The 13,899-nt window shown below is 45.6% G+C and overlaps 1 protein-coding gene across 1 annotated transcript in view; it reads left to right on the forward strand.

Moving 5' to 3' along the window:
- The window catches only part of INSR (insulin receptor), a 49,625-nt gene that overhangs the window by 19,736 nt on the left and 15,990 nt on the right, over positions 1–13,899 (forward strand). The window contains exons 3-6 of the mRNA XM_086477602.1: positions 9,729–10,044; positions 11,603–11,748; positions 12,045–12,189; positions 12,437–12,651. Coding sequence (XP_086333728.1) covers positions 9,729–10,044; positions 11,603–11,748; positions 12,045–12,189; positions 12,437–12,651 — 822 coding nt within the window. The remainder of the gene's footprint in view (positions 1–9,728; positions 10,045–11,602; positions 11,749–12,044; positions 12,190–12,436; positions 12,652–13,899) is intronic.

Genomic DNA, 13,899 nt, shown 5'->3' on the forward strand with positions numbered 1-13,899 from the left:
GCCTGCTGCCAGCCTGGGGTTATGTTGGGGAGCAGGCAGCTGACCAGCAGCACCTCTTCCAAGGGCGCTGCCTGCTGAGGGAGGCTGCTCGAGACCCGGAGTCGCCTTCCCTCTGCTGCTGTCTCCGGTAGTCAGCCTCTCTTGGCACGGAGCGAAGCCCTTTGCCCTTGGAGAGGCTGCCGTGGGACAGAGACTGGCATTGTGATCAGAGTCCCACCGCAGCCGTTCCGTGTCCAGTGTGGATTTGGGCAGCGTGCTAAACGACCGAGCACTAAAACAGTTTGTGCATCCTGGTAGCTTAAGGGAAAAAAAAAAAAAAAATCTGGTTGGTAGAGCTAGTTAGCTCTCCTTCACGGGAAAATTCATCCTCCAGATATTCCTTTGCACAGCTGGCCTTCAGGTGATACTTCACCCTTCTCTCTCCTCATCCTCTCCAGGAGGTGAGGCAGGAAGGAGGGGTCTGGAATAAGTTACGTTCCTTCTTTCTCTCTGCTTCCTTTCACTATCTTCTTCCACAAACACAAATTCAATTTCAGTGTCTGTTTACAATTCATGACTATGCCGTGAAATCTGTCCAGATTAAAATCTTAACCTCTGTCTGACATTTCTGCGTAGATCATTAGTTATCAGCTTAATCTCCTTGTGGTTAATCTTATACTTCCGCCCATTTCATTACCTTTCTCAGTTATGGACAGCTCCGCTTTCGTATTTGCTGTGAGCTCTACGTCCTTTCTGGTGTAGATTTACTCTTATTTTGTGCGTCCGGGTTACGTTTTACACATCTTTTCACATAACATATCTAGAATGCAGTCTTCCTTATCCCCACACAGCTGAATGTGTCAACTTCGCTTTCATTCTTTCATGCCTTGTTTACTACAACATCCTTCTCTATGGCCTTGAGAAAAGCAATCTTACCCCTCCCTTCTCTTATCTTTGCAGAAAGCAAAGGTTATACATTTCGCCTCATGCCTCCGCCTCATTTTCAGGACAGGGTTTGTAGGTAAAAGTTACAGCTTGTCGTAGACCTACGTATGGAAAAATTAGATGGACCTTGTTCTTAGACCACCACTGTACATTGAAGCACTTCTGCATGTCTCCATTTGTCTCTTTCTCAGCAGGGCAGACGCCGACTCCTGCGCTTCTCTTTTATGGCTTGTCCTGATGCAGCATCTTCTCTCGTTCGGCACTAAACTGCTGCCGCCTTCTCCCGGTCCATGCTGCCGATCATGAAGAAATAAATTGGTCTGATGTGAAGCTTGCCCCCAGCACTGTGCTGCTGCGGTCACCTGGCTGGAGAGGGAGGTGGTTCAGAGAGTGGAGATCTGTATTCAGAATAAAGCATGGATAGAGGCTTTACATGCAGTTACACTTATTTTTAGGATATCCGTGGCTGCCTGGGCCACTTCACTGTGGTTCTCTTGGGTCTTCTGGGATTGCAATGTGAGTGAGCAGGTCTGACAGGAGTAGGTTAAAGTGAACAGGGATGTTTGCAAGATGCTGTACATCAGAAAGAGTAATATATGGTTAAATATTAACACAAAGCTTTCATGAGTCTCCCATGTGGCATGTCAACCGTTGAATGATAAAAACAAATCCTTGGGTTGTAATAAGGATTGAAATTTAACAAACCATAACGACCAAAAAACACCCTCATAGTTGTGAGTAAAAGCATCAGCAAAGCTTTACAGAAAAATTCCCCAAATTAACTGTAAAGATTCTGATCTTGGTCTAAATTACAAATCAAGTACAATATGAGGTGCTAGTGTCCACTTTAAAATTAACTGCTCCTTACAGATCTCCATGTTCCCCAGAGGTCAGGTATGCTGAACATTTCTACCCCTTTTTATCGGGAGACAGATTTCACTCAGTGGCTCTTTTGCAAAAAGGGTGGAAGCTCAGCAACTTCTGGCTTCCCAGTAATCCTCAGGTGCCTGAGGGGTAGGAGTGGGTGTGGTGCTGCCTTAATCTTCAGTTATAAGCCATCAAAGGGACTGACAGCAGCAAAGCCTGGAGTTAGTATTTATTTGCATGGGAGCATTCTATTTAGTGATAACTGGCTGGGGACTCCAGGTTTTGCCTGAAGATGTAGTGTCATTTGGGGGGCTTGCACACTGAAGAAAACCAAGCAGGCAAGCAGAGGTCGGTTGTTGTTTCTGATCCCTTATGCTGCGCTAAGCTCCCGTGTAATTTTGAACACAAAGTACAAGGAGCAGGCTTGATCTCCTTGCCAGAGAATGGCACAACAGCAGTGTTGTAGACACTAGGTAAAGTATTTACAACTTCATCATCATCGCTATCCTTGGGTGCACTTTGTGACACTTGTTCCGCCTTTAACAGTGCTGCTGTGTTTTCAAATCAAACTCCATGTTTTGGTATTTTGAGCTTGATTGCCAACAGTTTAGCTGGATTTCTGCAAGTTGTTTTTACCTGCTTGGTGAATCGGCTTGATTGAAAGGTACTGGGAGAATGAAAACAGACCTAGTCTGGAGTTTTAATTTTTTTATTATTTTATTTCAGCTTTGTTCCCGAGCTCTCATCAGAGAGCGACGCTTTCAGTTCTTAAGGGGCTTGCTGCCGTGGCGTAAACACCACGTGCACTGCTTGAAGTGCATGAAAGGAAAAGGTTTCTTTGATCTTTATTCTGGGCAATATGAGGCATACTCGAGTGGGAGTCATCCACTTCTCTGTGTAAGTAGTTGGGGTGACAGAGGAGAGCAGGAGTGAAAACCTTCAAGAGAGAGAAACAGAAAGGCCTAGAAGATCTGTGAAATGAGAGCCTGCCCTGAAGGTTCGATGGGAGAAGGTGAGGGACTTCCATAGCTGAGGTTTGTAGCCCAAGAAGATCCTGTCCCCAAAAAGAAGAGGTGGTAGTTGGACTGTTACTAACTCCAGCCAGGGAGGTGAGCTGTCAAATCTGAAGTTCCACAGGGCTTTGTACACCTGGGCACGGGTACTGCGTTGTGTCCTTGGTGTGGTAGCTGGAGAAGCTCCTTGCAAAGGTTATAACTTCTTTAGAATATAAAGAGCGAGAGACCAAAGGCATTCTGGATCCGTTGGTGTTGATGCCTCCCTTCAGGCTTCATCATATTAAGATAACTTATATATAAATATACTTTTGTATATTATATAAATAAAAGTATATGTGTGTAGGTATGTATGCGTATGAGCTCCTCATAGGAAATTTCCTGTATTCCTTGGCATAGTTCACATACGAGTACGTTTCTCCATTTCCAGAGAAATACTTCTCCAGCAGTTGTAGCACAGAAGATAACAGATTGCTCCACAGTCTAAACAGCAGAAGGTTGGTGTGGAAGAGATGTGTTTCTAGAGAGACCTCCCTTTGGCCGCCATTTTCCTCTATCAACAGCAGAGCTCAACCTTTTCCCCCTATCTCCATTCAACAACTTCTTTCACAGACCTCCATATCCTCCGTTATCGCGACTGGACAAGGTGGCACGCAACTCCAAACCTTTTTATCTCTTCTAAACTCACGTTTGCTGATCTAAACAGGTCCATGCAACAGTACCAGCATCTCCATCGGTTTTCGCTGTGACGGCTGTTCTTGGCTGGGAGGATGCCTTGTGGGAAGCAGCCAAATACACGGGGTTTGCAAATGGCACCGGTCCCGTTTTGGACTATTTGAGACGTTCCCCGTAGCTCCAAGTGAGCACGTAACTGGTGAAAGGGTTGGAAGGCGAAATAAGTTTTTTTTCTTGTCCTTACTGATAGATGAGATAAGAGTTGTAACGTTGTCCTGAGAAATGTCAATGGGAAGAGTTTCCTTTACGTTTTAGTAGCAGTGTGTTGTTTTTGGAAGTCACTGTCTATGGGAAGGGAGGCACCTGCGGTTAATTTTATCTGTTCCTGTGTAAATACGGACCTCCTAACGTTCCATTAGGAGGGGTCGTGGCATTATGTACTGTAATACCTTATTTTATAAGTAACACTTTAATTTTAGTGCTGATTGTAAAACTTTGAATTTATTTGGCACTTGCTCCTTCCCGAGTTGGTGCTAAGAACTGAAGTCCTGTGTGTGCATAGCAGCGTTTGAGTCGATGCGTTTTCAGAGGGTTGTTCCTTGGTCATTTTTGGTGTTGGGGAAAAGGGAAGGATAAATGTTGTTAGAGCAGTTGAGCACTGTGAATAAGTGGCATAAAGTTTTCTTGAACATCTTGTGATACTTCCTGAACTTTGCTTGGTAACTACAGCCACTGTAGGCATTGCTGGCAGGCTTTTTGTAGAGGCATGTTAACATCTTACATTTTGTTCTGTTCTAGTTTCTCCATTTATTTTGTAGATTCAGGAAGGCCTGGGAGAGCTACTATTGGTAGTCACTGAGGCGATCAAAAGTCCTTGTGCTCTTTACAGTCCGGTGGATCTCTATAACCGTGTTCTTCCCAGGCACGTTACTGCCGTCATAATGCCCTGGGAGCAGTTTGCCCTGTGCAGCCCAAGAAGTGCCGCTGGTGGGGTTTAGGGTTTAGGTTTCTGCCTCTCCGGTCTCGGTGACGTGAAGAAATAATTGAAGGGCATAAGCCACAGTGCAGGGGGGCTGGCAGCACACTTTTTCTTGCAGCAGCCCTCCATCAACCCGCTCTGATAGGGAGTTTTAGATTATACCTAGCCTCCGCTGGACACAGTGTTATTTAATTTTTAATAGCTCTTTTCAACTTTATGATACACTAAAGAACTCAGATTAGGTGTCGTCTTGACGTGTTCAGATCAAATAAATGCCCACAAGAAAACAGTCGATCGTGATTTAAAAAAATTAAAAATTGTTTTATGGATAAAAATTATGTTACAGAACTCTGTAGCAAAACTGCTTAATGACTTAGTGAATTTGGAGTCTTCTTGACAGGAAGAGAATTAGTTAATCTTGAGAAAAAGTGATCAAGTACAAAATGCTGTGTACATACAACATGGTTTAATGCATAATTTTATAAGGAGGTAAGATTCATATGGATTTCAATAGCAGCGATGCCGCTCAGCACTTGCAGATATTCAGGAAACAAACACAAACTCTGTCGTGCTAAATTAAGATCACATGCTTGCAACACTCACTCAGAGGAGTTGCCGCCGTGGGCGATTAGTCCTTGGGTTTCCTTTTTTTTTCCTTGTTGGTTTTGTTTTTGTTTAGAACCGCAAGAACCCGCTTCTACGGAGGTCATTATCGTGACTGTACAGTTAGGAAATTAAATTACAGTTCCCGCTGCAACTGTAACTCAAGTCTGATTAAATGTGCATGTGTGCAAGACTATTCATGGATAAATTTATATGACAGATCTTGCAGCCATTTACAGTAAGAGAAAAAAGCAGGGGGAAATGCAGAGCACTCTGATAGTGTTTCTGTGGGACTCTGGCTTTGAATTATATGCGTGTGCACGTCATATAACATTACACTAACCTAAGCTCTGGCATCAAGCGATACGTATTGCGGCCAAAACAAGCCATTTTAAGCTGTGTCAATGCCGGGTTCGTACTGCCTTCCTCCTACGGTTTTCTCCTGGTTATAAATATTCCTCGCGAGTTAAACGCTCGCCGTGACAGAAACCCTGCGGCAGCCGGTTGAGTTGCATTCGCCTCGTGAGTTTTTGAGGCTTCGTGTGCGGAGAGCGGCGGGGGCTCCCGTGCGAGCGGTGGGAGGCGAGGGCTTGTTTGGGGAGCCCGTTTTGGGCGGCTGGCAAGGGGTTAAGGCGTGTTTGCCTTGTGCAGATAGCGGAGCGTTGGATGCCTCCCTGCGCAGGCAGCAAATGCATTGGCTGAGGTTGAGGGCGGTTCTCCTGCCGCAGTTGTTTTCTGTCCTGGACTTCGTTGGATCTGGAGCCTCCTAATTGCCTTGTCTGTAATCAAAATACAGCTCGTGGAATTCATGAAAAAGGACCCGATGGTTGCAAGGCGGGTTTGCTCCTTGCCGCTGGCTCATCCGGTGGCCCAGAGGAGCGGCTTCCACGGGACACAGCTGGTGGCCCCGGCCGGCCGAGAGGACCTGTGGTGGCCCGGGCTGCCTCTGCTGACCCACGTTCACATGGACAGGGCTTGTTATTGCACAGGAGAAAGATCATGCTGATTCATGACAAATTGGTCCCCAAACCACGTGGGAACATCTGTCCCTGTACTTAGGCAGCATCTTGATGTTCATTCCTGTGGTTAAGAATTTCTTCTTAATGAACTGTGTACCTCTTACCATACCCAAGCCATTGTCCATTTGAATACTCAGTTCAGCTCACCGAGGACATTGCTATTTAAACCCATCCAGTAGCAGAGGATCCCAAAGGAACAGGAAAAACTTAGCAAGAGTGATTTTTATCCTTTCCCCCCGTCCCCCCCCCCCGCTCTTTCTGACAATTCACTGCTGTTGTTTCGTTAGCAGAAAACAAGAAACAAGACCGAATACAAATGTTTTTCACCATACTTCAGTATTCAGACAAGCTGTGTTTATTAGCTGAACAGCTTAATGCTTAATTAACTTGCCTGTTAAATATGGGTCTCCTGATTACCTGTGTTGGCTCGGGAATATGTTTACAGTATCAGTGTGTTTTGTTTCCACCTGAAGCACAGGGAAGTGGTGGAACGACGGGAGCAGTCCACAGAGGTAGAAATTCCTTTGCGCTGACTCTGCTGCCTTTTGTCCCCCCCAGCTGGGCCTCAGCAGCATGAAGAAATGTCAGTTTGAATGTATAATCAGAAAGGTTTGTAAAATGCATTGTTTCCTAAGTCTTTGGAGCCACTCTAGCTGGCTGGTTAAATATTTATTCACCTCTGGAACAACAGGTTTGAATCTCTGTGTCTGCTCTGTTTCCCCCCCATCCAGGGCAGATCAGTTAAGCGTTATGCTGTTTGTCATCTTTGGGACAGGGATTTTAAAAGCCCCGTTCTTAAAGATCTGGTGAGGAGGCTTCGGGGCTGTGGTGAACAGCTTTGCTCTGGTGCCAGTGCTGAAACACTTTTTGCTGCAGCAGCTTTTACGGGACAGCATGGTGGCTTCTGCCCCTACCCCAAAATAGCTGTTTCCTTCTCCCTAACTAGGATTTGTGAAGTTCCCTTTTTGCTTTCTCCTCTCCTGTGAGGAATGAAGGGAGTTGACTTTTTTTCCCTATGCTGAGAGGGAAGCACTGCATTGTCCAAAAGTCCCACAGCATTAACCAGGGGCTGGGGCTGTGCAGATGCTGTGTCTAAGCACACCCTGTGCCTCCGCAGTTTGTACCCGACCATGCCACAGCTCCTAAAAGTGCCATCTCATTGCCAAGAGGCAAATCTACATGCGTCAATAACAATTATTGGAGTCTGCAAACCTTGATAATGAAGGGGTAATGAGGTGTGCTTGATCAGCACAAACCTTTTCGATGTTATCTTGCAGTGAAAGCGTAATGTAGCAGCAAAAAAACCCAACAACCAAACCCAAACAAAATAGCCGTCTGACCCATCCAGGGTCCCATAACCTGGGTGCTCTAGTAGTAGTTGTAAGAAGCAGTCGTGAAGATCTGCTGGAGAGGTTTCTTTCAGATGCTTTCTAACATGCAGACTTTGATAATGTCAAGATGACATTGATTCAGGATCTTGTGTAATGAGGATTTGCACAAATAGCGATTGACAATTTCTAGTCTTGAGTGCTTAATGGAAAAAAAGATGTTGCCTTGGCTGCTTTGCTCTCTTCAAGCTGTCTTTTAGACATCAAAAGCTTGTAGAACAGGAAAAAGAGAAACGTTAAGAACAGTTTAAAAATAGTTTAATTGTATCTTCTAAAAACCTTTAGAGTTGAGAATTTAAACGGTTTCTGCCCTGTGAATATTTGCAGCTGAGTTTGAAATGGGTAAATAAGCGTAGGACTTTGAAGATTAGTTTCCATAACAAATTAAAAAAATAAATCATGTGGCATAATGTTGAATAGGTGCCATGTGTCACTGGGTGTTTTGCCTGAGGGCCAGCTTCTCCAGATCACCTGTCTGCTCCCCTGGCTCCTTGAGAAACAAATATTTTCTTTTGAATATTTTAAACTTCGTAATTCTTAAGCGTGAAACAGCCTCTGGAAAATACCCTTTTGCAGGAAGCGCCGATGATGAGCACTGTGACTTGTGCTGCCAGCGTCCACCCGCCAGCTCGCACGAATCATCCCCGCGTGCCTTCGCCGTCGCAGTGCCCTCCCCAGCCGTGCTGACCCCGCGGCAGGGAGCTTTGGGCTGCAGCGGGCGCTGGTACCAGCAAGCGTAGAAGTCCTTGCAGGACACGGGTGTGTCAGTGCTCACTTAGGAACAGGGGGATTTGATCGTCAGAACATTGGTAGCGCACTGTACTGTGGATCCCACAGGCCACTCAGTTGAATAACTAGACCACGTTCCACTGTTGGTCTGCTCATGCCCATTAGCCAGAAATCAAAAATCACATTTTAGCCCGTGAACATCGGTGTGCCTGGGACCTCCTGCTTCAGCACTCAATATTGGATGGAAGACTTGGGAAATTTGAGGCAGATGGTGTTAATTCAGTGTGAAGCTACTTGGTCTGGCCAGCGTAGATCGCAGGAGGACTTACCTCTGTCTTCCTTCACCGAGGGCGCTTGGGCGGGACATCAGAAGCTGTTCAGATGTGCCCTCAGACAAAGCTCTCCTGTTGGGTGGGAAGAAGGTGATGTCTTGATCTGTGTCTTGGCGGTTCACAGCTGTAGCCTAAAGGTTGTACGTCACCATTTGGGTAAATCCAGCCCCACGTCCCCTGTCCCTCATCTGACATTCCTTCTGCTGTTTAAAAGGCTGCATCGAAGCCATACTTGGCGCTGGTGCTTGCTCCTGTAGTGGTGATTTCAGCTTTATTGCCTCTCTTCTGAATTGAAGTTGTGTGGTGTGTTCTGGATTGAGCAGTTGGATTTAAATTGGTTCAGCCTCGTTTGAACCATTAAGACCGAGTGTGAAGGTGCTGAGCGGCAGAGGGGCAGGACTGTCCTTCCCTTCAGGGCTTCTCTGGGTTTGCTCAGCCTCTCCTCCAGCTCCTTGCTCAGTGTTAGTCATGGTGTTTGCTCTGAGCTATGCTGCTGCTGGGTTTCTAGTTCAAAGCCCAAACCGCTCATTAAAAATATTGTGAGGTGCTAAGTAATAGGTAATTAAAAAGTAAACCATAAAACCCTCAAGCAATAACACTCATGGGTGCCCTTCTTTTTGGACTTGCTGGGAGAGTCACTGAAGAGCTTGTGTTGGGTGCCAGGGCAGCAGGCTTCCTCCAGGGAAACTGGTGACAGGTTGATAGACAGATAGGAGACAAATCCTGATGAAGCTGAAGGGTTATGACGTGCGTTATTTGCAGCATTACTGTGGGAAACTTAATTTCTTAAGGAATTAGAATCTTCTGGCTGCAACTGGATGTCCCAGGCTGGGAAGCTCTTGCTGTAGAGTCTCATCATTTCTGGGCTTCAGAAATAATGTTGGAGTCACCAAAGCTCTCCTGGGAGCCTCGTAGTGCTGGGCTGAGAGAAGAACAAAAATCAGTTTTGCTGTTTTTGAAGATGAGCGTAGTCAATTGTGAGGGTGAATGATAACACTCTTCAAAAATGTTAATTAAAATCTCGAATTTACAGTGAAAGGTGGAGATGAGGCCGACGTCTGCGCTTCATGGATGCCTCTCTGAAAAGAAGGTTGCCAAGCCAAGCAGGATGAAGTGTCTTTGCTCATAAGCCTTTCACGGTCCTACATCGTCGAGTTGTCCTGTGATACTCAGTTGCCTTTGATCTTTTCTCTTCACAGTTTGTCCACCTGCCTGCAAGTCCCAAGGCTGCACCTCTGACGGTCAGTGCTGTCACAGCGAATGTCTTGGGGACTGCACGGAGCCGAACAACCCTGAAAAATGCGTGGCTTGCCGCAACTTCTACCTTGAAGGCAAATGCGTGGACACCTGCCCCCCTGGTTACTATCGCTTTGAGGGGTGGCGTTGTGTGACCTTCAGCTTCTGCCAGGAACTGCACAACAAATGCAAAAACGCCAGGGAGTCGGGGTGTCACGTTATCCACAATAACGAGTGTGTTCATGAATGCCCGTCAGGGTACATCATGAATTCCAGCAAGTAAGTACAAGAGTCTGCAGGTAAAGAAACCGTGCTGTAGTTTTCATCCTGTGCTTTCCTCTCACTTGGACAGGGGCTTGTGTTCTGTGTCAAGACCAAGAAAAATTTCCAGCGTTGGAGCGTTTGTGACAATTACCTGGTCTGCTTTAATATGATTTGCAAACTAATACCTTGCTAATTCAAGCCATTAAAAGGGGACAGGTCTACCTACCATGTGCCAGTAGTTTGCTCTTCCCTTGGCTTCCCTTATTTCCTCTCAAATATGGAAAAAGTGGGAAAGGGAGACTGAGAGAGAGGACAAGGAAGAGGAGAGTCCTCAAGCTGGAAGGGTCTTTCTGTAATTGAGTGGGATGAGGGAGGTGGGCAGTGGAGAGGCTTTAAACGCCCTGCTTCCCTTCTCCTCCAAAGCAGGCCTCAGACTAGAAAGCCTTGCTGTTAAGCAGAATAGGGAAAAGTTATGTCTAATGAAAAAAGCATAGCGTATTTTGAGTGGGTCGTTCTCAGAATATCTGTCCCTCGTCCCTGTAATTACTTTCATTGAGCAGGTTCAGGCTGTGCCAGACATAAATGGACAATGTAACAAACAAGCGTAGCACGAGTCACAGCAGGGAACAGCCATTCTGTCTATTCCCAGGGCTTTTTGACAAAGGAATTAAATAATTTATGTTGCTGAGCTGTTTATCACTGAAAACTTTGTTGTTTGTCTCACAATAACATTATATATTGCAATGAGTCAGATTTCCTATGAATATTGGTAGCTTTGTGCTCACATGTATTTGCTCCTACCGTAATAATTTCAGGGAATTCACTGTAATAGGACTTTTGATTCCATTTCCTGTTTTGCTTTTCGAAAGAATGAACTAGCAGCCCCCAAAGTAGATATGCTGCTTGTGGAACAGCAGCCGTGCCCCTCTCCTGTGCTTGTTCCAGGCTGCGATCAGTAGGACCTCACGACACTACTCCGTGCTTTTCCTAGACCATTTATTTCTCTGAACTAGTTGGGAACACATTCTTGTGGTGTTACGACCAGGGCAAGCAATCATCTTGCTGCCATTTAAGAAGTATTTCCCCAGAGCACAAAGCACGTGCTTGATTGCCTTTTTTTTTTTTTTTTTAAAAAAAAAAGCAACTTTATGTACAGTCCTTAGTCAGAGGATTCCCAGATGAATGGCCAGCTCTCCGCTCATCAATTACATGCTTGGTTAATGAACTTGGGATGGAGACTGGGCCTGGGTTTCTTGATCTTGAAGCCCCTGGTACGTATAGCACTGAGCAGCGTCGTGGTGAATGGGCTGTTCAAAATAGCCAAAATCACTTCATTCTGGTTTCTATTACGTAGGAAGGGACAGAGCAATTAGTGTTTGAAAGGTGGAAATGACAATTGAAAGAATTACCAGCAGTTACTTGGAGTTCCTAAGAGCTGCACGCTGTCAAGTGAATCCCATGAGATATAGTCAGGACACTGTTGTGTGGAATTGATTCTGAGAATTGCTGGGGATGCCCCAGATGACATTCTGCAAAAGCATCACATCCCCTTTCCTGCCTCTCTGTTTTTCAGCTTGCACTGTACGCCCTGCGCAGGGCCCTGTCCAAAGGTTTGCGACTATGGGAAAGAGAAGACGATCGATTCGGTGACATCGGCCCAGGAGCTCCGCGGCTGCACAGTTGTTAATGGAAGCTTAGTTATAAATATCCGTGGAGGAAGTAAGTTCTGCATGAGTGAGGGGGTAGGGAGCACTGGGTGTCAGAGCAGTGAATATGACACCAGCCGTGAGCTGGGGCACTTCTCTTTTGCTTTGACCACTTTGAATCTTAGAGTGTTTCAGAAAAATACCCGCAAAGCGAAGGCTCTTGTGATGTTCATTTGGGGTTTTTTTGCTGACTGATTTTTGTAAGGTCTGATGAATTTATGTAAAGCAGTTCTATTTAATATGTTTGGGCTCCGATACCAGTGTTTCTGTGATATCAGAAAACTAAAACTGATGTTTTCCTCTCCACAGATAACATAGCAGCTGAGCTAGAAGCAAATCTTGGCTTGATAGAAGAAATCTCAGGTTACCTAAAAATTCGCCGGTCTTATGCCTTGGTCTCTCTTTCTTTTTTTCGTAAACTACATTTGATCAGAGGACAAACACTAGAAGCTGGGTGAGTTCTTTCAAAAGATACTTTATTTTAATGCCTTGAAGTATAAGGAGTGCCAGTGCTATCCGGGTGATTTGTATTGGTAAACAATTCCTAAGTTATTTTTAAGTGTTCCTGTGCCTATGGCTTGTGGCCTACTAGGGAAGATAGTTTGCATTTATTTTGCTTCAGTGTCTGAATTAGTGCATGAGAAAAAAAGTTTTCTGTGGATTCCCCCTCCACGATCCACATTTTCATTCTTTTCTTTCAGGAATTACTCATTTTATGCTTTGGACAACCAGAATCTTCGCCAGCTCTGGGACTGGAGTAAACACAACCTCACTATTGCACGAGGCAAACTCTTCTTCCATTATAATCCCAAACTGTGTTTGTCAGAAATCCACAAGATGGAGGAGATCTCTGGGACTAAGGGCCGTCAGGAAAGGAACGACATAGCCCTGAAGACGAACGGTGATCAAGCCTCATGTAAGAAAGTCTCAGAATGCAGAGATCTGCATTGTTCTCCTTTCCCTCTGCCTTGCTAACCTCACACTCTTACTTCTCTCAGCCCAGCCTATGATGTTTTTCCAGGGACTGTCCTTGTCCTTTTGGTAAAGCACCAGGCGTGTGACTTGCCACTTGCTTGTGCACTGCAGCGACGCTGTCAATATGCCATGAGTAAAAGTACTTACGGGTTCTCCACCTGGCCAGGAGCCTACCTTGCCAACTTTGGTCCTCAGGAGTTTGCTCTTTGTGTGCTCAGGTGTGAGTTTTTCAGGGTTGAGTGTATTGCTGTGCCTTTTTGAAGAGTTCAGCACAACATAACCTCAGTCCAGACTGGGACGTTGTGTTACTGCCCAGTACCTGATTAATAGTCATAATCTCCTTTTCCCATGTCGTGAGGCGACAAGACACAAGCAGAATAAACACAGTAGAGAAACAGGATTTCCTCCCATCTCTGGAGCCGTGTGAGGGAATTGCTGTAACAGTCAGATCAGTTTTTCCAACAATTTTTGTTATGCTTCTCAGAAGTTTTTAAGCTAACAGCTTTCTTCAAGAACATCGATAAGGCAATGCCTGTGTCAGCGTGACTGAGGAGCACCCACAGCGTTGCTTTATGCTCCAACTGAAGTGGTGCTACTGAAGATGGAGTTTTGCAGACGCTTACTTATGGCAATACTGCCACAAGCGCATCCCTTGGGCACCCCCGACGCTTCTGTTTCTTCCCAGTCTATGCCACACACATTCCCCCTTCCCAGTTTGTGCCAGTAAAACTCTTCCAGGGCTGCATGGCGAACCAGACTGTTGAAGTAATATGGGGTAAAAACCAGCAAGCCATTTCTGCTTTGCTGTTGTTCTTGGGTTGTGTCATCTCTCTGCTCTGGTTTATTGTCTAGCCCCACAAAGTTTTACATGCACACAGGAACAGGAGCGTGCACAGGTTGACACACTAGATGCTTAAACAGGTATTGCCACCAAAACTCCCAGCATTAATTAAACATGATTTCAGTTCCTTGATTTCAGTTCCTTGTTCTTTTCACAGCTTGCAGTGCAGCTTCGATCACCCTGTGGCTGCACTGGTTTTCTGCATTTGGCGACAGCACTGCTTAAATAACCCCTTCCCCAGTTCTGCCCTTGTTATGCTGATGTAGCTATTTGTGAACAGACTGAAAAAGTTAAGATCTTCCAGCTGAATCAGTGTCCTGATCCGGTTTGCCACATACCAGCCATGGC

This window comes from Leptosomus discolor, chromosome 24 (assembly GCF_034619465.1).
Source record: "Leptosomus discolor isolate bLepDis1 chromosome 24, bLepDis1.hap2, whole genome shotgun sequence".
Classification (NCBI taxonomy): domain Eukaryota; kingdom Metazoa; phylum Chordata; class Aves; order Leptosomiformes; family Leptosomidae; genus Leptosomus; species Leptosomus discolor.